The sequence below is a fragment of the Pithys albifrons genome, chromosome 1 (genome assembly GCF_047495875.1).
Source record: "Pithys albifrons albifrons isolate INPA30051 chromosome 1, PitAlb_v1, whole genome shotgun sequence".
Taxonomy (NCBI): domain Eukaryota; kingdom Metazoa; phylum Chordata; class Aves; order Passeriformes; family Thamnophilidae; genus Pithys; species Pithys albifrons.
Window position 1 is genome coordinate 72835770 of NC_092458.1, and position 23654 is coordinate 72859423.

The 23654-nt window shown below is 40.0% G+C and overlaps 1 protein-coding gene across 3 annotated transcripts in view; it reads left to right on the plus strand.

The window, feature by feature from the left end:
- The window catches only part of PDGFD (platelet derived growth factor D), a 146716-nt gene that overhangs the window by 67307 nt on the left and 55755 nt on the right, over nucleotides 1-23654 (plus strand). The window contains exons 2-4 of one of the 3 annotated variants that reach the window (XM_071555078.1): nucleotides 18586-18790; nucleotides 22733-22913; nucleotides 23585-23626. In XM_071555078.1, coding sequence (XP_071411179.1) covers nucleotides 18586-18790; nucleotides 22733-22913; nucleotides 23585-23626 — 428 coding nt within the window. The remainder of the gene's footprint in view (nucleotides 1-18585; nucleotides 18791-22732; nucleotides 22914-23584; nucleotides 23627-23654) is intronic. The other 2 variants (XM_071555087.1, XM_071555095.1) reach the window with 2 other exon arrangements.

Consider the following 23654-nt stretch of genomic DNA (forward strand, 5'->3'; position numbering starts at 1 on the left):
TTACTCATGCTGGTAATGAAGTGAGGGGATAGCAAAACATATTGAGATCCAGACCTGTTCTGATAATTGTGTTACTTCTTGTTAAAATCTGAAGACACTTAAAAATTGTTTGTGCCTTGAGAAGACTCTATGCAGTAACAGTGCCCTGTCTGCCTTGTTTCCTTCTGTAGTTTCTATGAAAGAAGTAGCTGAAATAGCTTTAATTTAGAATGAAGCAATGTTTATGGTTTCTTTAATCACTGTTTACTTTCAGTAAGAGAGTTTTTTCAAGTAATGGGAGTAAAATATATTCTTCTATCAATCAGTCTAGACATTAAGAATGCTATGTAGAAAACTATTATAATTTAATCATAGACGTACTCATTTAGGAGAAAAAATCACTGAGGCGTACATGCAGAAATGTCTTAGCTGTGTATGCAGAATCCCCCCCCAAATGTCTGTGAATATATGATTCTGCATGCACAGAAATTCAGAGTATCAACATTTTACCTTCTGTCACAGTATGCAGTACTCCATGGCATGCCTGATGAAAAGTTGTTGTAATCTACCAGAAAATTGCTATTACCTCTTCCAAACACAGAATCAGGAGTAATTTGAGTCCAACCAGTCTGTGTTTTGGACCTCCTGTGTTTTGGATGTGGGCTGGGGCAGAAGGTGGAGAGTAAAACCCTGCAGAATGTGCGCTGTTCACAGGTACTTAAGAAGGGAGGTGGAAATTTTACAGTGAAGTTAAGAAGAACAATTATACCAGAATTGTTGTACAAATGAGATGCCCACGTGGTATTTTTTTATCTGGCCACAATTTGGGATACAAAGAATATGAGTAATGACAAATGTATTGATTCTCCTTATAAAGCAGTTCTGTCCAGTCTCTCTGAATTGTAAGTTTTATCTGAATCTCAGGGTAAATAGATTCTTTTGGTGATATTTATTCAAATGAGGTCCTAAGACTACAGTCTGTTTACCATTGTATTTGTCAACACCTGCCATAACAGACCCTTGATCTTAGTCTGCTGGAAGTAACTGTATATTAGTAATATTGCTGCTACTACAATGGTGCTAAAAATTTATAGCTTTAATATGTCTCATATCTTTTGCAGCAGCCAAGAAAACTCCCTTCTCTTATCTGCCACTGTTGAATTTGGAGACTAATAATACCTTTCATGTCCTTCCACTAACCTTAGATATTTATGGTAATGTTAAGTGCCTTGACAGTCTTTGCCTCCTGCTCCTTTAGTTCTGAGAGAAAGTGCAGTTTTCAGGCTTTCATAATCACCCGCATGTTATGTTCTGGTAGATAGTTGTTCTCTGCAAGTTTTTTTCTCTGCAATAGTTGGTGCAGCTTGTGAGTTCTTGTCTTTTTGGGGGAGAAATAAATTAATCCCTACATCCATTTTGTACATTCTTGACTAAGAAAATAAATCCCTGATCTTTTAAATTTCCCTTTTTATTGTTTATTTTTTTTCAAGTGTGCAGTTTGCTTGACTTTTTTTTTTTCTGTAATATTTGTTTTAGGAAAGTACTGTTGCCAATCTGCTTTTTGGAACCAGCTCATCCAATTTTTTTTTTGAGCCAACTCTTTCTGCCCTTGGATTTTTTCACTAATTGTTATAGTATGCAAAGATTGATAATTCTGCATCTTGACATAACAGCAACGTGTATTTGGAGAATGTGAAGAACTCAGAACATACCTAATTGATTCCTTGGCCTTTAATGACTAGTTGGCATTTCTTTCAGGGCTTGATTCTTAAAAACACGCTTTTTATAGCCATATGGAAATATTTCAGATTCAAGAATGGGGAAAAAGAAAACCCACAAAGTCAAATACCATATACAGAACTATGCTATAAGATTTTAGGTGAATTTTGAAACAAGGCCCTGAAACTATCTATGTCCTCATGTGAGTAAGAGGGTTTACATTAGTTTTAAAAAATTCACAAATGGAATAGCATCCGAGTAATTTTATAAATGGCAAACTGTGTATTTTAATGTCAAATTCTTCCTTCAAAATCTGTGTTTTAGCTCTGTGAAGTAGGGGAAATTTTGTTCAAAAGGTGTGACCAGAAAAGGAAAAAAACATAACAAAAATTACGTTGCATTGATCATTGGATTCTAGTAAAGGACTAAAAGCATTTTCCTTTGGTCTCTGGCAAAGGCAGGGAGCTCTGCGGTCTTGCTTGACCTGGGTGAAGAGCTACTGACTTCTTTGCGTGCTCACACCTTAGTCCTAGCTCCAGGACCATAAATCAGAGCAGCTCCATTTCATCTGAATAATACTGGTTTGCACTGATTGATGAGTTGACATTCTCTTGGATTGTGTGCATGTAGGTGAGACTTTCAAGGCTGCATTTCTGATCCCAGCAAATTATAACACCACTAAAATTGTGAAAAGTAGTGTATAAAATTCACAGATTTTGCTGAATTCTTCTATTACTTTTATGTACTGAAGATAATTTGGAAATGGCAAAAAATTTAATAACATATTAATATTTGTTTAGAGATACATGAAAATAAAGTTTACCTTTGGATCAAACAACTCAGCTCATGTTGATATAATTAGGAATCTTCCCCTCCCTAACTCAAACTATGAATAAAAACTATCCATTATTTCTTCAGCTCTGTTTATTAGGTCAGAGAGGCACACCCTGAATTTTCCCTGATATTGCTATTAGCGTATTTAGTTCAGTTTCTCTTGAGTTCAGTGTGTCACTGTGCTGGCGACTTACTGCTCTTGCTCCTTCTCAGATTCTTAAGAGTTTTCTCTTCCCCTTTTCATCTGCTGCTCTAGTGGGATCCTCAGCTGGTGTAAATAGGTATGATCACTGCTAGGATGCTGCTGATTTATACAAGCAGGTGGTCTAGTTCCGGTTTGTCTTGCTGCTCTGTGAAAATGGATTTAGTGAATGAGATTTTTCTGTAAATGTCTGGTCTGAGTTTATTAGCATCTTTCTGTGCCCCAGACAAGTGGTTTTTTGATGGTGTTTTAATTTTATTTCTTAGGAGAATTTTATGTTTATTCTTTCTTTATTGCTTAAAGGCTGCATTGAAGAAACAAATTGTCCATTGAGATGGGTTTAGTGGAGCATTTGTTTTGTTCTTGACAGAATGGTTCTCTGCATCCATTAAAAAGCAGGAACAAAAAAGAAAGGCATTTTATTTAGAGCTTTATGTATGAAATAACCAAGTAAATGTGTATGTGAGTAGAACTGAATTGGCAGGTGGGGGATTACCAGTCCCTTAATTAAAGTGAAGGAACCAGGAAGACTCACAGCCTTTACCTTGCAGCTGTGTAACAGACAAACCCTCATCAGGCTGGAACCTGAGGGTCTGTGGGGATTTCAGGATTTCCTGTTGCTTTTTGGAGAATGCCACCACATTCTCCCAGTGCATGCCAGGACTGAACCCTGGGCAGATAGGGAGGGAGGGAGCACTGTTCTGCCAATATTTGCTGCATAAATCTTGGTAGTGTTTTCTTATGTGATTGTGGATTTGTATAGTTTGTATGAACGTGTAATCCAGAGAGGGAACATGAATGTGAGGAGCCTGTGCCACTGCACGCTCCATCGTGTCCATAGCCTGTGATGCTCTTAGAGGCCACAGTGAGAGAGAGTAATGGCGCCAATACACTGTCCCATGTCTTGTGCAGTGAAAGGGCAAAGACTGAGATGCAAATCTTACGGTTTGTGAGAAGCAAGTGGTGTGAAATGTCTCAATGTGATTCCACCAGTGTTCCTGCAGCCTCTCTGAGCTGGTATCTACTCCCCTCCCCTACTGCCACAGCTGAGTCCAGCATCTCACTCAGTCCTTGCAGCTCTGAGAACTGTGTGCAGAGAGGACAAGTGGCTGGTCATGGAGCTCATGAGGTTTACCATGTGGAAACTTTGTTTTAGTAACAAGTCAGAAGTGAAGATCTGAGAAAGATGGAGCTGTTGTGAGATGGGGAGCACCCTGAGAATGCAAAAACATTAACCACTTTAAATCAAGTAACTCAATACAGTGGCCAACATATAGTAGGACAGTAACGCTATTTACAGTACTTACACTGCTCACAACTGATTTTAGTAACATTTTAGTGTCATTTACCAAAGTTTTCAGTTATTTAATTATAGTTTATAACGAATTATATTTAAGGGGATGGTTGCAGTATTTTTTTAATTGCAGTCTAAGCTATGGAAAGACCCATAACATTTCACCCTAGGCAACCCAAAAATGATTGTTGCCATTATATCATATGGAGTAATCTAGAGTGTCTACTTTAAAGAAGGACTTCTAAAGTCTCTAAATCAAGAGAGGTTTAAAATTTCGTCTTTTGGTCATTTCATCTTCTCTTCCATGGCTTTCATGGAAAAGACTGAGGAATAACTGAAACATACTGGAAGTGCAAACAGAAAAAAAAAACACAACAAAAGTCTTTGGAATTGTCCCCAATTAATACAGGTCAGAAAAATATAATTTTTATAACAAATTGTGTCTCATAACTGGTTTTTTTTTAAATTTTATATAAGATAAAGGAACATCTATTATTCATCTTGCATTTTCTTTTTTTTTTTTTACCGTGGAAATGGATGAAAGCATAATTTTAGTCAGGACTATGGTGAATTTATTTTTCTTTTCTCAGTGCCATACCTGGTAATGTCTTGCTCAAGGTTGCTGAAGACAGTAGAAAAAACCCTGACAATGTTTATTCTATTGTTCTTATAAGCAGAGATGTACTGATGCTAATTTTGTTTGTCTTACTGGACTGCAATCTAAATGCCATAAAAATATGCAAAGCTAACTGAGTAAAAGTCACTTGTTTGGGTAGTCCAAAGAGTGCCAAGATAGCCTTCTGCTATTCAAGCATTAGTGTGGAAAACAGTTTCCCCAGGAAAAGGTGCAGTATGTCCCTGTCTCCCTTCAATAGCTCTGATACAGTGTTCACCATATGAATTGATGTGAGAATACTGTGGTTATTGTACTTGCTCACTTTTTTTATGTCAGTCACATAAGCCTCTTATTGGGCTCTTCTTTGACCAAACAGCTGCTCAGAGCTGTGTTAAATACTCAACACACAGCTGTGCCCTTGGAATGGACAGAACCCTAGCATGTCACGTTCACCTGTATGTCCAACATCAGTTCCAGCACAGAACTGTGGTGAGGCAGGAGTGAATTAGTCCACTTTGACTTCCCCAGCCAAAACAGATGGAGTGTGGACCTTCTCACCCTCAGGCTTCAAGCCTTGGTGACTTGGCATTGATCGCCATCAGCTGGGTTCTGCATGTTCCCAGGGACGTGCTCTGGTCAAGCCTGAAGCAAGCATCACAGTCCCACCTGGTGTCCAGCCACATGCATATCATCTCTGTGTGCTTCTCTCATTTTCTGATATGCTGTCTAGGTCAGGAAGAGTAAGGCAGAGCCTGAGGTCACTTCCTTCAAGTCTCTGCCATAACATCTACTGGCTTTTCTCCACACCATTAGGCTTTCATCAGGGTGGAGGCAACTGGGTTTGGTTACTTCACTGTTTTCCTCTGAAACCTTTAAGGTAAGGGGTTGCTGGTAGTGTCTGCTGGTTAACCTTAAGTTATCTTGTGTGTCTTCTGAAAGCTGGAGTGAAATGTACCGCTTTGTGTTCCTGATGCTGCTATCTGGAGCTAAAGCTGGCTGAATTTGTCATTGTAGCTTCTCACTTCTTTTTCTGTCAAACGTTTCACTGAATCCACCGTCAAAGAACTTTGAAGTCTAGCTTTGTCTCCAGTGCATTTACACAGGGGACTCCAGTTTTTTATTTAAAAGTGAGAGTTCATTGAAGGTCCATGAAAGTGAAGGATTGTTTAATTAAGTCCTGATTTGCCAACAGTATGCTCAGCCCTGTTCAGAACATGAAGATACATAATATCTTTTCCCCACGGATTCTTAGCAAAGTCCTAAATATCATTACCTCCACACAGACTTCAATGTGTTTTAATCTGCTCATATAGGATCTCTTGTGGCTCTAAGTTAACAAATCTAAGAGCAGGGAAACGTATTACAAAAGGTTTGGGAACATTTGCAGCAGAAAGTCCCAGTCTTGCTCTAATCACATGTTTTCCTGAAAATGTGTAAGGTGGAATTAATTTATTGAGTTGAAATAGACAGAAAACGTTTTTCTCAGGAAGAAAACCTCCATGCACACTGTCATCTTATTGTGATCTGGTTTGCTAGAAAGGGATAAAGTAATCTACTGATTTTTTTCTCGATTATTTTTATTCTTTGTAGTTTTCCTATTCCATTTAGGGAATTTCTGGGTAAAGAACCAAACCTGCTTTTCTAATAATATTGTACAATGATGGCTTTGTGTCTTAGTTTGAGAGAAAAAACAAAATGTTTACCAAAAAGCAGAGGAGAGGATTCCTCCTCAATAATCACATCACTCTTTATTAAATTTAAGAAAAGAAACTTTAATTAGAAAATGGATATAAGAAGGATAACTGTTCTTAACTACTATATATATGTACATATATACGTACATATAGATATAACTGTAAGCAGACCAGCGCAAACTACTCCCCCAGCACCAAAGGTAAAATAAAAAAGAGAACAACCCGCAAACTGGTAGATTCCTCCTGGATATTTATGGACAGTGTCAGTGTCCCACCTCAGCTGGCTGCAAGATGAATTCTCAGTCTTTTTCCCAGCAAGGCAGAGACGAGCAGGGAGCACTCACATGAACTCTCTCTCTCTCTCTCAATCTGTCCTTTGTACCAAACAAAGAAGGAATAAAGCTGGGAGTGGAGGAAATGGTGATAGTTTCCAGGAATCTCCTTGCAGCCTGAATCAATCCCCAGGAAGAGAGGGAAAAAAGGTCTGCAGTGTCCTGAAGCAGCTGTGTCTCTCCTCTCTTCTCTCTCCCTCCGAAGCTCAGGGTGCCCAGAGATGGAGGGGGAAAAGCAAAGAGCAGAGCCAGAAAAAGAGAACTCACCAGCAAGCCGTGGCTCCTTTTCTGCAGCTGCCCAAAGAAAAACCCCCAAGAAGTCAAACCAGCACACACGGAACAAAGAAAGAAAAACTTCTCCCCACCACCAGGTGCTGGGGTTCTGTTTTCTCACCTCCACCCAAGCACTAAGCTTGAATCTAAAAGTCATGAGCTATCTTTTGTCTTCCGTCTTGGGACTCCAAGCCTAAACCTTTTGTGTTGATATGGTGAGAAAAATTCTCTGAGGGGGCTTCTCCCAACATCACCTTCCTGTGTTTGAACGTTTAACACTTTGAATAGAAGTCTGGAAAGATAATTCTTTGTCTCATCACTGGTTTGCAGATCAATATAAAGAATGTCTCTGGACTTCTAGTTCTTCAGTCTTTTATCTTGTATACTGTAAATTTCAGAGGAGAGATTGTCTCTCACTCATTTTCCATGGTGCACAACACAATGTTGATCAGAATCTCCAGCACCACAAAACTGAGGATGATCATGTTAGGTTCACACAGACAGGGAGCAAGACCAGTGAGACATCCACTGTTAAACAGGGAACTCTAATGCAGTAGCCTTCTTACCTCAGAATTACATTTACCTGTGTGTATCTTTACATTACTTTTTTTCATTTTTTAAATTTACATGATAGTAGACATTATGTTGCACCTTCAATGTTGGGTCCTATAATGAGGAAACACTGAGAGGACTAGGTTTTGTATTCAATGGCTCAACTTAGGCAGTATCACTAAATGACTATTACTTACAAAATCAGAAATAAAAGTGACATGATTCTCTTTGCTTGGCATCCTTATCCTCACTGCAGAGCTGTGATTAGCAAGTCATACCCAAGGCCCTGTGCTGCTCAGGCTGTGTACAGGTGGCATGGCTGCAGCAGAGGTTGTGTGGGGCAGCAGTATAGGCAGAATGGCAGCTGAGCACAACAACTTCTAAGGCTCTTCTTTTTTTATCAAAACACCCACACACAGACTAGGAATGTTTCCAGTCACTTCTTCTTGGTAACCTGCCAAACAGCTGTTTTTCCAGAGAGGACTTGGGAAGCTGAGGTGTATAAATCAAGGCTTTGGAGCCAACTCCATTTCCAATTTTGGTTTTGGCTTACAGTGATCAGGATGAGTCTGTACTGGTGTGAAAAATTGTTGCTGTCTGTGGTACAGCAGCTCCTGAGCTTGTGGGCTGCACTGATGTACAACAGCATCATCTCCCCAGCCACTGTTCCCTATATATTAGCAGCGCATGAGCTCTCCTGCTCTTTCACCAGATGTCATTTCATTCTTTGGTGAAGGACTAAAGAAGTCTCTAGATGGCCCTTTGGTGCAAGATCTTAACAATAGAAGAAGGCTACTGCCAAGAATTTTGTGAATGTGCCTGGAAACTTTGTTAAATTGCAGTATCTATCCACATGACAGCTCTGCAGCGTTCTGATGCCAAACCTCCAGAGAAAATCCTAAGCATTTACAGGAAAGATCCACTGCACTTAAAGTTCTCAGTACTTTCAGTATGTATGACTTAAACCACTTTTCAGACTGGGGAAATTTTGTTTCTCAACATGTGTTTTATCTAAAGGATGTAAAGCCATCCCTATGGCCCTACTCATATTCACCCTTCATACTGGAAAAAGGCCACTGTGCCTACTGCCCTCTTCGCCCTGGTGCTGTGGTTTTCAGTGAAGAAAACTGAGGTATGTGGGCAGAAAAGGTAACCATGCTGTGCTCTCCTCTTATCTAAACTGTCAGAGACCCATGACAGTGTGCCTTGGAGTTGGAAGTAGAAAAGCTGCTGAGTCTTTACTTTTTTTGACTAAATCTCAAGTTCTGGTCCCTGTGCTAAGAATTTCTTCTGCATTTTACCTCCATGCATTTCTTGGAAAATGGCAAGCCATCTTTGAAGCAGCATCCAGAACCCATCCTTCCCTTGAGAGAAGGCAGAAGTGATCTGAATTTTCTTACAAATAGAATAAAAACATAGGCTTCTGTTTCTCTGGAAGAGATTTAGCTGTGTCCTGCTTTTGACTGGGATATAGTTTATTTTTTAGCTGTGAGGCTGCTGCAGAAAAAAAAGAACAGATGACCAACAATCGTATTTTAATACAGTGAGATCTGACTTGTTGGGGCTTTTGAAGATTTAAGATTAAGATAGTAGGCATTTAGTGCACCTGCTGTAAAGGGACAGATATATCCCCACAAGCTTTTATCTTTGTGCAGTCAGTGGACTCTATGGACACTAAAAGCAAAAAAACATTCTCATGGCAAACTACTGTCCAAGGAAGTGATATCTGCTAGAATACTCTTTCCAGACTTTCCATTATAAGAAGTGACTTTTCACTCTGCTTCCAGAGTTTTCAGATCTTCAATAGAGGGTAAGGAAACTCATATCACAAGAGAAAATTGCCTTGATTTGTCTTTTGAAACAGATTCTCCTTTTACTGCCTAATGTTCTAACATATGATTCCACTTGGTAATTGCCTGTCTATCTGCTACAATATGTTTAAAATGAGAAGCCTTTCCCCTTTTTGACTGGATTTTCTCTTTCCTTTCATTAACATTTTTCTTTTTTTAAGGAATTTCCAAGTCTTATTCAGACTTAGGAGTGCTTGACCAAAACAGTTTCTAAAACAATATCTTAAAACAAATTCTTTTCTAAGACTTGAGCTATGCCAGAATTTGGAGAGTGTAAGTCCTTGTTTGGTTGTAGAAATCCGAAAAATGATGAAGGGAAAATGGAAAAGCAATATATTTTCATTGGACCAGGAGAATTCAAAGGAAGCTTCCCACAAATGTCTAGTTTCGTGAAGCCACTGCCTAAGCAGGAAAATTTTGAGTGCCTAAGTACATTTATTTGCAAAACAGCATAAGTTGAGGTCCACTGTTGATATTTGTGCTTAATAGCAATTGTGTCTGTAATTGGCATAATTTTGTCCAAGGCACTTGTGATGGCTTGACCCTGGCTGGATTCCAGGTGCCCACCAAGCTGTTCTGTCACACCCCTTCCCAGTCAGACAGTGGAGAGAGAATAAGAGGAAAGTGACTTGTAGGTTGAGATAAGACAGTTTACTAAAGCAAAAGTGAAAATTTGTGTGCACACAAGTGAAGAGGAAAATAACAAGGTTTATTCTCTATTTCCCACTACAAAGCAACATCCAGCCACTTCCTGGGAAGCAGGGCTTCAACAGGCATAGTGGTTGCTCAGAAGGTAAATGTAAATAACAAATGCCCCCCTTCCTCCACCTTTCCTTAACTTTTGTGTCTGAGCTGACATCATATGGGTATGGCATATGCCTTTGGTTAATTTGGGTCAGCTGGCCTACTTGTGTTATCTTCCAGAATCTTGCTCTTGGTGTGGTGGTGTGGGGTAAAGGAATGTTGAGAGACAGTGCTGATGATGTGTCAGCACTGTTCAGCATTGGTCAAAACACTGTTGTGTTATCAACACCTTTCTAGCTACCACTGCAAAGCACAGCACTGTGAGGGCTGTCGTGGGGAAATGAACTCCATCTCAGCCAGACCAAATACATCACTACACAAGTTTTATGTACCAGCTTTCTTACAGAGGTGTTGGAGCTCACTGCTAATGTCTGCTTCAGTTATATCATGTTTCCTTTAAGCTCTTTGCAGCACCAGGGGAGTAATTTCCCTCTGTATTCTTTTCTTACAGTTTCTCAAGGTTTTATGATTTTATGCTCATGATCATGGGGATATTTCCATTAGTCTTACTGCAGATCATTACAGCTACACATTCTTGATATATACATTTTCATCTTTCATACTTAATTATGGAATCCCAAGAAAAAAATACGCTCAATTTGCTGTTGGTTTCAAAGTCCAACAGAGAGATGCATTGCAACACTACCACCCATCATGAAAGAACTATCACTTAACAAAGTGTTATATATGTTGGCCTAACATATGTTACTTTTCTGTAGACACTTTTGCTTTAATATAAGACATTTAGCATGCACTTTTAGGTAGAAGAAAATCTCTATCAAGTAGTCAAATAAAAGCAAGTAATACAAGTCACTGTTAAAAGCAACCACCACTGACTCTGATATTCTTGTAAACATAATTAATGAATTGTTTTCTCATTATCCATCTGTGGAAGTCTGAGCAAGGCACCTACCAAAGTGGACAAAGGAGAGTCACAACCTTCACCTCACCCAAATGCAGTCCAACCTGTTCTTCATTTCAGGACTGTTTAGTACTGCATGCAAAATACAGTTATGATGGTGTCCATTCCACAGTAAAAATATTGTTAAATGCAAATAAAGTGTTTACTATAGTGAGAAGCATATAGACAGGCTGTCTATGTGAATTATGTGTCTAGACTTCCTTATCAATGACTTACTTAATATTCTCATGAGTGGTCTTTGCTGAGGCCACTGATTGACCAAGACTAGCAGGGTTGCTCTGCACAGAACCACAGGCAGACTGCTAACCATTCTGTTATCAAATGGATGATGGCTCTGAATGAAATTTTAGATATCTGGGGTGGTTTAATTCTCTGATACCTTCTGTACTGATGTTCTGCAGTAGCTAATTTTGTTTTTCAACTACAGCTCAATTTTTTTGTTTCTTTGATATATTCTCTCTAGATATATTCTTCTGGCAAAGATGTCCACACAGCTCAGGCACTTGGAAGCAGCTGATAGCACATGAGGTCTGAACTTGGCTGAACATGCACAAAGCGTCTTTTGGTACTGTGTCAGTGACAGAACAGGTCATGCTTTGGATTTGAATTATGATGTTGCCTGGTAAAAAGAAGGGACCCATTCATGCTCCTGATAAAAAGAAGGGACCCATTAATTACAGGAAGAGAAGGTACCTTGAGCTGCTTCTTTGAAGTTCAGTGGCAAACCAACCAAACTCAGAGTCTGTCATCAACTCCAGTTGCATTTGGGTCCACCTTTTAATTACTCATTTGCTGGGTGACAAATAACACACTGAGTGATGTTAAAGTGCTGTTCTGTTTTCCTGGGTCTTAATCCAACAAACTCCTTAAGTATGAGGTTAACTAAAAGTTTGTAGTGGCCTTGAAATAAATGGGATTATTGAAGTTGTGTAAAACGGAAATCAACTTGAGGTAATGCTTTGGACTGGATCCACTGGCCCAAAATACTCTTATGTATGCATCCCTATACAAGATTAACTGGTTCTCAGCTTAGTGCCTCCAGAAGAGACAATTTATAATTTTTATCCTGGATGGGACTGTGCTATTTCTGTTTGACTACTGACCATCCCAACCAATCCTTTCCCTCCCTTGGTCTGCCCTCTTGGAGAAGTGCTAGTGAATTGTGATAGAGCAGAGCTGACCTAGGTGTATTAGACCTCTATCCTTAAAAGGACCTAGATGTCTAAGACTGGTATTGCCGTATAGTGTTGTATCCTTCCCTGTCTGGGATTAGTTTTATTGGTTATATCCACTTAAAATAAACAAAACAAAACAAAACAAAAACAAAAAAGGGAAACCCACACATTTCTAACAAGGAAAATGACCTTACAGTTTTATATCTTCCCATCAAGCTGTGACAAGCTATGGAATACACTATTTTGACTGTGAACTCTGTGATCTTTTCATCTGATTTATACAGAACCTTATGGATAACAAAAACATTTTCTGCTTATTGCACAAGGGTGGGGGAATAAGAAAAAAAGCCAATGACTGTCTGAACAGGCTGCATAAATACAGCTTGCTTGGCATGCCTGTCCCCAAGATGAACTGACTTGTGGCCTGGGTTCAAAAATGTTTTACTGTTCTTTTCTTCTCTATGTGGATTCAGCTATTTAGATCAGGCTAATTTTCAACTGAAGGAACTGAAGAGCTATTATTCTCCCTGAAGGTTATCTTATTTGTTTCAAAACTAGTGGCAAACCACTGACTGCTGTATTTGTTTCGAGGACAGCAGCCATGAGGGAGGAGAGTTATATCTGGAAAACTCCCGCGTGAAACTCCCAAGGTCCTTTCCTGAAATAGAAAATAGTTTCATGAGTAGTAAAATGGACCTCATCATGGTTCCCAGCAACTCTTTCCTCAGCTGTAGCAGAGGATGAGCTCATCAGGTTATACTCCGTGGAATTTAAGAGGGTGTATTTCTTGTCATAAAACAAGTCAGAGTATGGTATATTTTCAACCTTTACCACTGTATCAAAGTTGGTTGTATAAGCACTTCTACAAGGGGAGGAAGAACAGTAGCAAACTTATACACAAGGCAATGCTTTAGGAAATGAGGCTGAAATTGCAGAAACCTTAGAAAAGTGGAGTCAAGTATTCCATATTGTTGGTTAGATTCCTAGACAAGGTCATTCTCTCAATTCCTCTTCTTTGTAATGGAATGGACACAAAGTCTCCTAGCTGAATATATTGTAACAGATACCAGATTAGCTATTAGCAAGTAGAATTTACATTATTATTATTATTATCATTATAGTTGTTGTTGTTGTTGTTTTAGTGATGGAATTGTCTGTTCAATGATGATGACACAAGCAAACTTCTTTCTGTAGTAGGCATGCCATGACTAGGAGTAGCTTTAAGAGGAATGTGTCAATACATTGCTAAAGCTTGCAAGGAAATGCAGGAATCCGGAGAAAATGCAGGATGAAATTTGTGTTCCTGAATCTTGCTCATGCAACATGGCCTAGCTAGGAAGGGGAAACACTGCGTGTGCTGGGCACCCTTGGTGTGGGCAGTGTTGAGACAAGCACAGTTTTCTGAATATTGAAGAGTACTTCTCAGTTCCCAGTCGGATACCCAGCTGCCCTCCATGCAGGGGGAGAAAAGCAAGCACGTTGGAAAATCCAGCTGCCTTGAGCACTTAAGTGGGAGCTCCTCTGACTTGGACAGCTGGACTATCATGTATGCCATTATGTTTAAAATTAGTTGTTGGGAAAGAATTAAGAGGAAAAGAAAGACATTAGTTCAGATAAATAAAATATAGAGCAAGCTGTTTTCCAATCAGTTCAGACTCTCTGCAGGGAATTGCCTCATTGAGAAGGATGTCTTCCAGATTCCTTTATTCTCATCTTCCTTATGACATAGTTTTCTTCTCCCAGTGCAAGGATGTCTTTGTGGCTCCTGCCATCAAGAATATCCTCCTTCTGTGTATGGCCAAAATAGCCTTTTTGCCTTATGAGTTAACACCTGCTTTTATTCATTGTGAAATGGTTTTATATGCTTTTTAGTAAATGTGACAGGCAGTGTATTATGCACTGTCGTCTTTTATTTACTCCCATAAAACATTATCGAATACAGTTAGTATGTGACATTCAGGACAATGTGTAGTATTTCATTGCATTGTGTTGCAGCATAGGACAGTTCACTGCCTTGAAAGACAGTCTTTTCCTATCTCTTCTGAAGTGTTTTTTATCCTGACTTTCCCCTTGCCTAGTGTGTGATTTCCATGAGTTCCCCCAATGTATCTGTTGAGGACAATACTTGTCTGCTTGGAAAGTTCTTATTTTAATCTTATAGCGTTGTTGATACAAGAAGTACAGGAGTTGCTCACATCTCCTTAAACTGTTTCCCAGATGCTTGATGATTCATGAGGGGCTAACCTTGTGAGAGCAAGTTTGTCTTGACTGTGTTCCTGTGCCTTCTAAGCCAGTTAACTCCGTGAAATCCCATGAAAATCCCCTTGGAAAATTCTAGCGTGTTTGGTTTCAGTGCTGGCCACATGATTTAGGTCATAATTTAGAGCATGGTGAGGGAGGTGGGAGGGAATTGAGCTGTTTCATTGCTCATGAAGAGTCTGCTTCAGTGTCAAGTGAAGGCTCTGAGTTTCTTTAGATTTCGTCTCACGTGGTCTGTGGAACCTGTACGTATGGCCTTTCTGATCTGTCTTGGTTTGAGATAAGCCACTGCCAACCCCCCCCAAGCACAGAGAGAAAAGCCTCCCTCCTAACACCAGGGAAAGGGAGGAAAAGAGAGGGAAAAGAAAAAAACCACTTCAAACTGCGTTTATACTAAAACTACATATATTTTTCACAGAAAGAAAGAGACAATTAGAAGAGAGTACAAATATACACTCACACAAGTCTGCAGCAACAAATTCCCCACTTCAACTTCCTAACAAACACACAAATTCTACTGTCGTAACTACACATTACTTAAGAAAAGACTTATTCCCCAGGGAGACAAACTCAAGCAGAAAGGAGAGATCCAGAACAACACATTTTACTTTCCTGAGATACCCTGTGAGCCAGTGGTGGGCCTGGTCCTCTCCATCCCCTCTGGGACAGCATCATGCGTCCTCCCAAGAGGAAGGCCGAGAAGCGACTGCTTTAACCACTCCCACACTGGTTCCTACTTCCCTGGAGATGATGTCATAATATGGTATGGAATACAAAATTACTGGCTAGAAGAGGTCAGCTGTTAGCTCAGCCCAGCTCAAGTCAGCTGACAGCTTCGGCCTAATCCAAACTTCAGAGCCCAAATCTAGGCCCACCTAGGTGAACCCATAACATGATCAAACATACTTTCTTCCTTTGTGGAAAAGGCATATCGTTAGAGTGCAATATTTGGATATCTTTTACTTTAGTGAGAATTTTCTATCGGTGCTTCTCTCCAGCCTTTCCTCTATAATGACTTTATAATTCCTGCATTTGCTATGATAGAAGTAGCTTTGATTTTTAAGGTTTATAACATGAGCAGCTCTATTGCTTCATGTACCTGTTCTACTCAGATATTGGCAGAGCTGCAACAGCCATGACATTTCAGTGCTGGTCCTGGTCAGGTGTGATTGATTTCCTGGCAGATTACCATGGTCTTGGGATTCAGAGTTGAAGTTAAATTAAAAGCCATGTCAGACCTTATATTCGTGGTGTAGAAGAGTGCAGGTAGCATGCATTCTCAGCTGGCGTACTGAGTTAAGTGCATAGATGTTTTGTTTGGTGGCATAGGTATGAGCACATTTAAGAGATAATGTCCCCAGAACTCTAATCTCAACAGCTGATGACACCAGGGTAAAGCCTGTGCTAGGACTATCTGGGAAAAGGAAACCTTTCCCTCAGAAGCATGAATCACATTGATGCATATAGTGAAATTGCACGATGATAAAGGGAAAATGCCAAGAGTTTACTTTCCACGAAAGAAGAGTAAAGAACTCGCAGGCATAGGATGAGCTCTGCCATGTTTTACTGCAGTAACTTTTGTTCTGACTATGGAATGGCTGTTTCACTAAAAAGTGTGGAATTTGTTATCATCAGAATTGTTTTATATTTATCCCTTTTCTTGGACATTTTGGACATAGGCCTGTGAAATATCTTGTCCTCTCAGTGGAGTGGGTGTTTTTAGAGTCCAAAGGTCCTCAGCATTTTAATAGGAACTCAGTAGTGTTGGCTGAACATTTTGTTTCATTCCAAATTAAGGGGGGAAAAAGCCCACAGATGTTTTTTCTTTTTTTATTTTTTTTAAGAATAAAGTAAAACTAAAACCAGACTCCAGCATAGATCTCCCTGAGGAAAATTGCAACAAAATTAGTAGGTGTGTGGTCTTTATTTTCACAAAACTTTCAGTTCTCCAATGCAAATTGTTTGGTCAAAATAGAACAGAACACAACTGGCTAGTTCTGCCCTTTGTGAGATAGGGCTGTATTTGCTTACAAAAGGTAGCTCAGAGTTTGAAAGCATCTTAGAAAGATGTCCCAGTTAGGTCTTTGGAGGTAGTTTTACAGTAAACACAGACATTTAATTTTCAGGATCTTCTGGAAGCTAGAATTATTGCCCTGTCAGAAGAGTACAATGAACTGTTGACACAAAACCATGCTTTGCTTACAGCTTTGTGCAGGGAGGTATACACAGCTAGGAACCAGGGAAAAGCAATGGTGAAAAATAGATACACTAACCATGAATTTGGTACCATTTTCTCTGGGTTCCTGTTTTCAATGAGTCTTTTATAAATCAAATACATTTTTTATATAAAGAGCTTAAAAAACTTCAGTCAAATGTTAGATTTTATTTTAAGAGTGAAAACTTAGATTGCTGTGTGTGACAGATGTCTGTGGCTGGTTGCTTACTTTGGTTTTGTATTTCCAGCATTCACAGAATGACTTGGTGGGAGATGATTTTCCCCAGTTTGCTGTTCCTCAGTAGCCAAATTCAGGAGAAGGCACCAGTTTTCTATTTCTGTTCCTTGTAGCGGAACTAGCATTCAGCAGAGGACTGCAGTGATGTTCAGTTTGAGATAAAGACACCAGATGTAAGGTGTTTGCATGAAACAAGTGTCCAAGTTCATGGAGTAGGTAGAAATTTGGTCCATGCAGTTGGTGACTGACCTGCCTGGGTGTAGCTCCTCCTGTTTCTGTTAAGAGGCTCATCTTGCCCACATGAGATGGCTCAGTGAGATACAGTGGCTTTCACTGGACCTTTGCTGCAGGCTGCTGGATGTGCTGCTGGACCTCCTTACCCCATGGAGACCAGGCATCTCTCTGTGAGTGACTGAACTGAGCCCTAGATTCCCACACATCACATGGGGAAGGAATACAGATAGCTGTCCCACGAGAAGTGGTCACAGCACAAAGCCTGTCAGAGTTCTAGAAGCAGTTGGAGAATATTCTCAGGTACATGGTGTAACTCTTGGGGATGGTCCTGTGCAGGACTAAGGGTTGGACTCAAAGATCCTTGTGAGTCTCTTCCAACTCAGTATATTCTGTGATTCTGTGACTGGAAACTGAAACCTGCTGTGATCCTTGCCTTGGAGCCTTCTGATTCTTGAAATTTCCTCACACTGAAGTTGTTAATACTCAGAAAAATGGTTGTTTGCAGTTCTTTGATGCAGGGAGCTGAATTCCAGCATCAGAAACAGTTGGACAATGCAAGTGCATGGGGCAACAGAGAAGACCTTTTGGCTTCTGCAGAGCTGGGTCTTGCCACAGTTCCTGTTATCCTTGGAGCCAGAGATTTACAGCAGCAGAGGCTTTACCTCAGTATAAGTAAACTTTAGGAACAATTGAGTATTATCTCAGGCAGAAGTTGTGGGATTTTAATTAAGTAAAGATTTGTCAATTTTTCTTGAAGTTACTCAGTAAGGTGATTGTTGGGACAGAATCTGACCTCAGTTACATCAGTATAAACAGGGAGTAGGTGTTTGTGTTAATCATCAATTGACAACAAATGATTCACACCATATAAATAAAATCAAAACTTGACTTAACAAGTTTCTGGGAGGAATTACTAAAACACAGTAAACAAACTTAAAATCACTTATATGCACTTTCCTGCAGCCCTTTATTACTGCTTTTGTTTAGAGGACATCTCTCCCCCGAGCACCAAATTTGGGAAGGAGGGTTGTTTACCTTTTTTACTTTGGTCTGTCTTACTTCATTGTTCTCAAGCTTGCAGCTTTTATTAAATTTTAATCCTGTTTTAAAATCAAAGTGGTGAGAATGAAATTATATAATCAATATAAATGTAAAAGTAATGATATATTTCTCATAAAATAAAGTCTGTATACTTCTGTTGTTCTTACTGTTCATAGGGGATTGAATTAAGAAAAAATACAGTGTACTTCCTATCTAATAAAACTGCTCCTAGACCCAACTTTTTAAAGTGTTTAAATGCAAATAATCTGTGCTGTGTTATAAACTGTTGTGTTTTTTGCCTTCCTGTAACTGGAACAACATACTAATTTCTACAAGTTGTGACTACTAACAGAGAGCAATCACCTCACAGACTTGTACCGAAAAGAAGAGATCATCAGCGTGGCAGGGAATGGCTGCATCCACAGTCCTCGCTTCCCCAGCAGTTACCCCAGGAACCTCCTGCTGACATGGCGACTCCACTCCCCAGAGACCACCAGGATCCAGCTGGCTTTTGATAATCAGTTTGGACTGGAGGAACCTGAAAATGATATCTGCAGGTGAGTGGCAAGTGGAAGTTTGCAAAGGGCTCCTTATTACCACTTCTGAGCTTGCTAGCATGAGGCTGCAAACCAAGACCTGGGCATCTCTGGTCAGGTCTGGGATATCCTTGCATAGAAGACAGACTTCAAAGGGTCCTTTGCGACTTAAATTGGTCTTTGACTTTGTAAATAAACTGAGTTTTTTTGGACCTGAAGCAGTTTTGACAGGTTTTAGTCCTTCTATAATACTTTAAGCACAAGGTACTTGTATGCTCAAATCTAGCTACCTAACAACATAGCTACTACTTTAACAGGACTTTGTCCTCTGTCACCTCTGTCATGTTTCAGCCAGGCAAAAAACATTTTTTTCAGTAGGTGGAAGGCTCTGGGAGGTGTGAGTGAGTAGATAAGTGGGGTGTGAGGGACAGATAAAAATGCATTGAAAAATATAATTATGTTCTTCAAATTACTTGCTTGTCTTTATTCTTACTCTTCAGTGATACAGTTTGTATTAAAACCTTTAAATACAGTCCAGAAACGTCAGTATATTGATGCATACTGATGTGTCTGTATATCTATTAAAGTATACCCTGCTATATCCCAGTCGCTTTGGTTCCCCTTTTAACAGAAATGACCTTGAGCTCATTTGATCTGGCTGATTAACCCAGGTGGATAAACTGCTTTGCATTAGTAGAGTACAGAGGTGAATCTTGCCAATATTCACTAAAACAGTATATATCCATGGAGTTCTTGTTTATATTTCTTTTATTTGGCTATCTTGCTGTGGGAGAGAGCAGACTCGGGATTTCTGTGCGCTCCAAAAGGCAGATTACTGTGATGCTACTTACATAAAATTCTCAAGTCTCAGTTTCCAACTCTGCCTGATCATGTTGTTACTTACACCTTATCTATGCAGAGAACTGGGTTAGAGTTTCTGCACACCCAGCCTCTTCTTATCTTATCTCCTTCGTCAATTAATTTGTGTTTGTAGGGTTTGGCAGCTCTGCAGGTATTTTACAGGGAGGGAGGATTTTTTTCCCGTTTTGTTTGTTAAATTTTCTGTGTTACCAATACAGAGAACCATTCCTACAGGTTTGTTTTCCATTTAGTAATAAAAGAACACAGCCTAAAACTGGCTCTCCTTCCCTGCTCCTTGGCAGGTCTGCTCCTCGCTGGTGCTGTTGGTCCAAGATCAGCGGCAGTCAGTAACAGTTACCTTCCAGTAACCTAAATGCTTTCCCAGATTCAGAGTGTAATGCACACAGAAGCGGCCTGTTAATATTTACATAGTGAATAAACTGTGACTGACCTTAAAGCATTGCAATTTTGAAACTGAGGCTAATTTACTGTGGAAAGAAAAAGATGAAGTATTCTCTTAAAAGCCATTAAAGGTGGTGGCACAGTGAGGAAAGTCAAGCTGTTACTGGCATTATGGGTTTAGAGACCGTCTTGGAAGACAGTCTGCCTGCTTTTTCCAGAGCAGCTAATTTAGGATGCAGAGAGAAGCAAAAGCCTTCCATCATCCATAGTGCCTATAGAAGCTGGAGAAATATCACATCCTTTTCTGCAATAAAGCTTTCCCTAGTTTCTGGAAGACCTTTATTTGGGTAATATTACTTTCAGAGTGAGGAATTTCTTGGACAGATAGCTTGTGATGTCTTTAAGCATGTCAAGTACTGTGTACAGTTAGGTTATTTTGCTAATGCTCAGTATATTTTTCAAAACCAAATCCTTTCTGCAGCTTCAGTCCCTGACAATCCCTGCAGTGCTGCTTTAGAGAGACATCCATGTATGTTCTAATTGAAATGAATGCTGAGAGCTGAGCATATGTTTGAATGCTGTATGTACTGGACAAGTAATTCAGGACCTCTGCACATTATCTTCCTTTTATATCTGCTTTTGACCTTATGCTTTTTTCCTCCAGAAACTTCCTAGTGTTTTCTTTTGATTTTTCATTAATGCTAATTACTGTAATTTGTATACTATTAAGACTGAACTGATTGAAATTCATGCAGACTGTGGAATTAAAAGCTGTATTTTAGCAGAACTATATTTCTTCAGACCTTCTGAAGAAGGAGGGGAAATATTCAAGGGTTTACAGAATTTTCCAGAAGTGCTGTTAGCATTTCCACAGGCACTTGATAAGAGATGATTCTGAAAAGCAATTAAATTACCCTGCCTCTGAGACTCTGGATGCACTGAAGCTACTGAGAATACACCTACTTCCCTGATCACTGCAGCAAAGCCTCTGACATTGAAAACAGAAATAATCCTTGAAAGTCCATGTTTTATCCTGCTCATGCTCTAAAAGTGGGGAGGCCAGTCAGGACAGCTTTCACCAAAGCTTACAAGGTTATCTTGTGCTGGACACTGGTAGGTATTCACAGCTGTCGACCTGCCTGGGGGGCAGTGGTGGATACTTGCGTGGTCAACGTGGAACTCTGCCGGTACCATGTCCATCACCATGAGGGAGTGGGAGCTGAGGATGGTGGAGAGAGATTGAGACAAGTTCTGATTGATTCAGTTCTGCCTGGAGCTGAATTTTGGTGTGGTATGTTACAAAAAAAAAGAATGTTTCAGCAGAGTTTGAGCAGATTGAAGTGATTTGATCATAGTTAATCTGTTATTTTCTGTTCTATGCAATTTGGGGTTGGTGAATATAAGAGCAGCAGTGCTGATATTCTCAAACCACATAGTACTTGTGGGTTTTTTTCTCATGAGCCCTCATCAGAAAAAGAAAAGCAGGTCTATTATTTGCAGAGCTATTCAGCTCCCACAACTGAGCAGGGAGGAGGGTGCTTGGCCCACAGACCCAGGAGTGGGGAGCAGGACATTGCTAGCAAGACTTGGTTAACAGTCCTAAACTCCCTCTTTGCAGGGAGCGGACACTTTGATAATAGAAAACTTTCCTGGTAAAGACCTCCAGAGTTTTAAGACTCAAGTGTGCCATGAGGATGGCACTCAACCTGCCCCTCTTGTCATCACTTCTTCCTCACTGGCTGCAATGTATGGGCCCTACTTCTGGTTTCACTGATACTGAGAGGCTGGTTTTGTCATAGATGTTATAAGATCAGAACTTTATTCTCTGCCTTCTTTATTCTCAAGCTCAATAAGTGAACTCAGTAAATTCAATCAAGTGAATACACAAGCAGGGGCAGCAAGTGCTGCCACTGTGTCCCCTCATCCCTGAGGTTTAGTGTCTGCTGCTCCTGGCATAGCCTTCTTTGGGTTCAGGTTGCCACTCCTATGGCACAGGTGCCTGGCCAAGTTGCACAGGACAAGATGAACTGTTGAATTTTCCCTGGTGACAGCATCCATGTGAACAGCAGAGTCCCCACCACCGCATGCAGAGTGCCAACGTGCTTTTCTGCTTTTCTGCTTGACGTGTCTTTCCAAATGATGTATGGTAGCATTGTGCCACCTACAAGGAAGGTCCTAAAAAGCACCTTTCAGCAGCATGCAGTGCCCTGTGTCCCTCCAGCATCTCCCTCCAGCCCTGACTGACATAGCAGGCAGGATCCTGTGGCTGCTGCTGTATGGAGTTGGGTGACCACCAGAAAGTGCACAAGTGCTTGCAGCTGCTCAGCTTGGGCAGCCTGCCTTAAATAATATTTTATCAGGTTTCTAAATTATTTACCCACCACATGAAGCACAAAGTGTATGCTTACTGTATAGTAAGCACATGAAAGTGCCTCTTATTGCTATTTTAATGTGTTAGAAAATACTGCCATGTTCCAGAAGCCCAGAAATCACTCATGTGAGTACTCAGGCAGTAGCTTTCACTGTAGTGTATTTAGTTCTACACAAGAATGTCCACCATTTATAATATTTAGTCTGATGTTTTGGAGTAGAGTACAGGGGACAGCTCTCTTTGTCTCCAGCTGTGCTTCTTCCTGTTGACTTGCAGCCATCGTCTGTAACTACAGTTAGCAAAAACTAATTCTTCACACTGATTTTCAGGTATGACTTTGTGGAAGTGGAAGATGTATCAGAGACCAGCACAGTTATACGAGGACGGTGGTGTGGACACAAGGAAGTACCGCCAAGAATAACATCAAGAACAAATCACATAAAGATAACCTTCAAATCTGATGACTATTTTGTGGCTAAACCTGGATTCAAGATATGTTACTCCCTTGTGGTAAGTCACCTAGGCATGACAGGGACGAGAAGAAGTTCGCAGTGTAAAACAGAATCAGTGCTTAGAGACTGGATGGTGTGGCTAACTGCATGGGATCAAAACACTAAACAAGTGAAAGTATTTTCATTCCAGCAACTACATTAATACAGATCAAAGAATTTTTGACATCCTGTCATTAAATATAAAATAAAGTCAAGTTCAGTTCAGAATTTATTCTAATAATGTTTTTCAGAAGCACTGACATGTTCTACACTGAGGCTGCACTGCCGGTGCCTTGAGAGATGCTGCAGAAATAGCAAAGAAATGGCTGCTCTATGAATTCATTTTTCATATTCATTTGAGGTCAAATAAAAATACATTGAGGGGTTATGGCTGTGATTCTCAGTTAGATGAAGAGTACTTTATTCTTCATGCAGTAAAATTCTGCATGCAAGACAATATGCAAAGGCTCAGGCTGTGTTTTTAACCAGATGCAAACACACCTCTTTGTATATGCAGAAGTATTAGCAATGTATCATGTACTGTTTCAATGAGATGAAAACTCCTCCCTTTTTTTTTAACTTTGGTTTTGTTTTTAGGGAGCAGGAATGCTCATTACTCTATGCAGATTTTGATACAAATATGTATTCCTTTGTATTGTCCTGATTAATATTATAATACTTTTGGTGCAGTGTAGCTCGAAAGAGGCAGATTTTGCAAACACTCAGGAAATGGTAAGCATTAATTTATTATACTGTTACC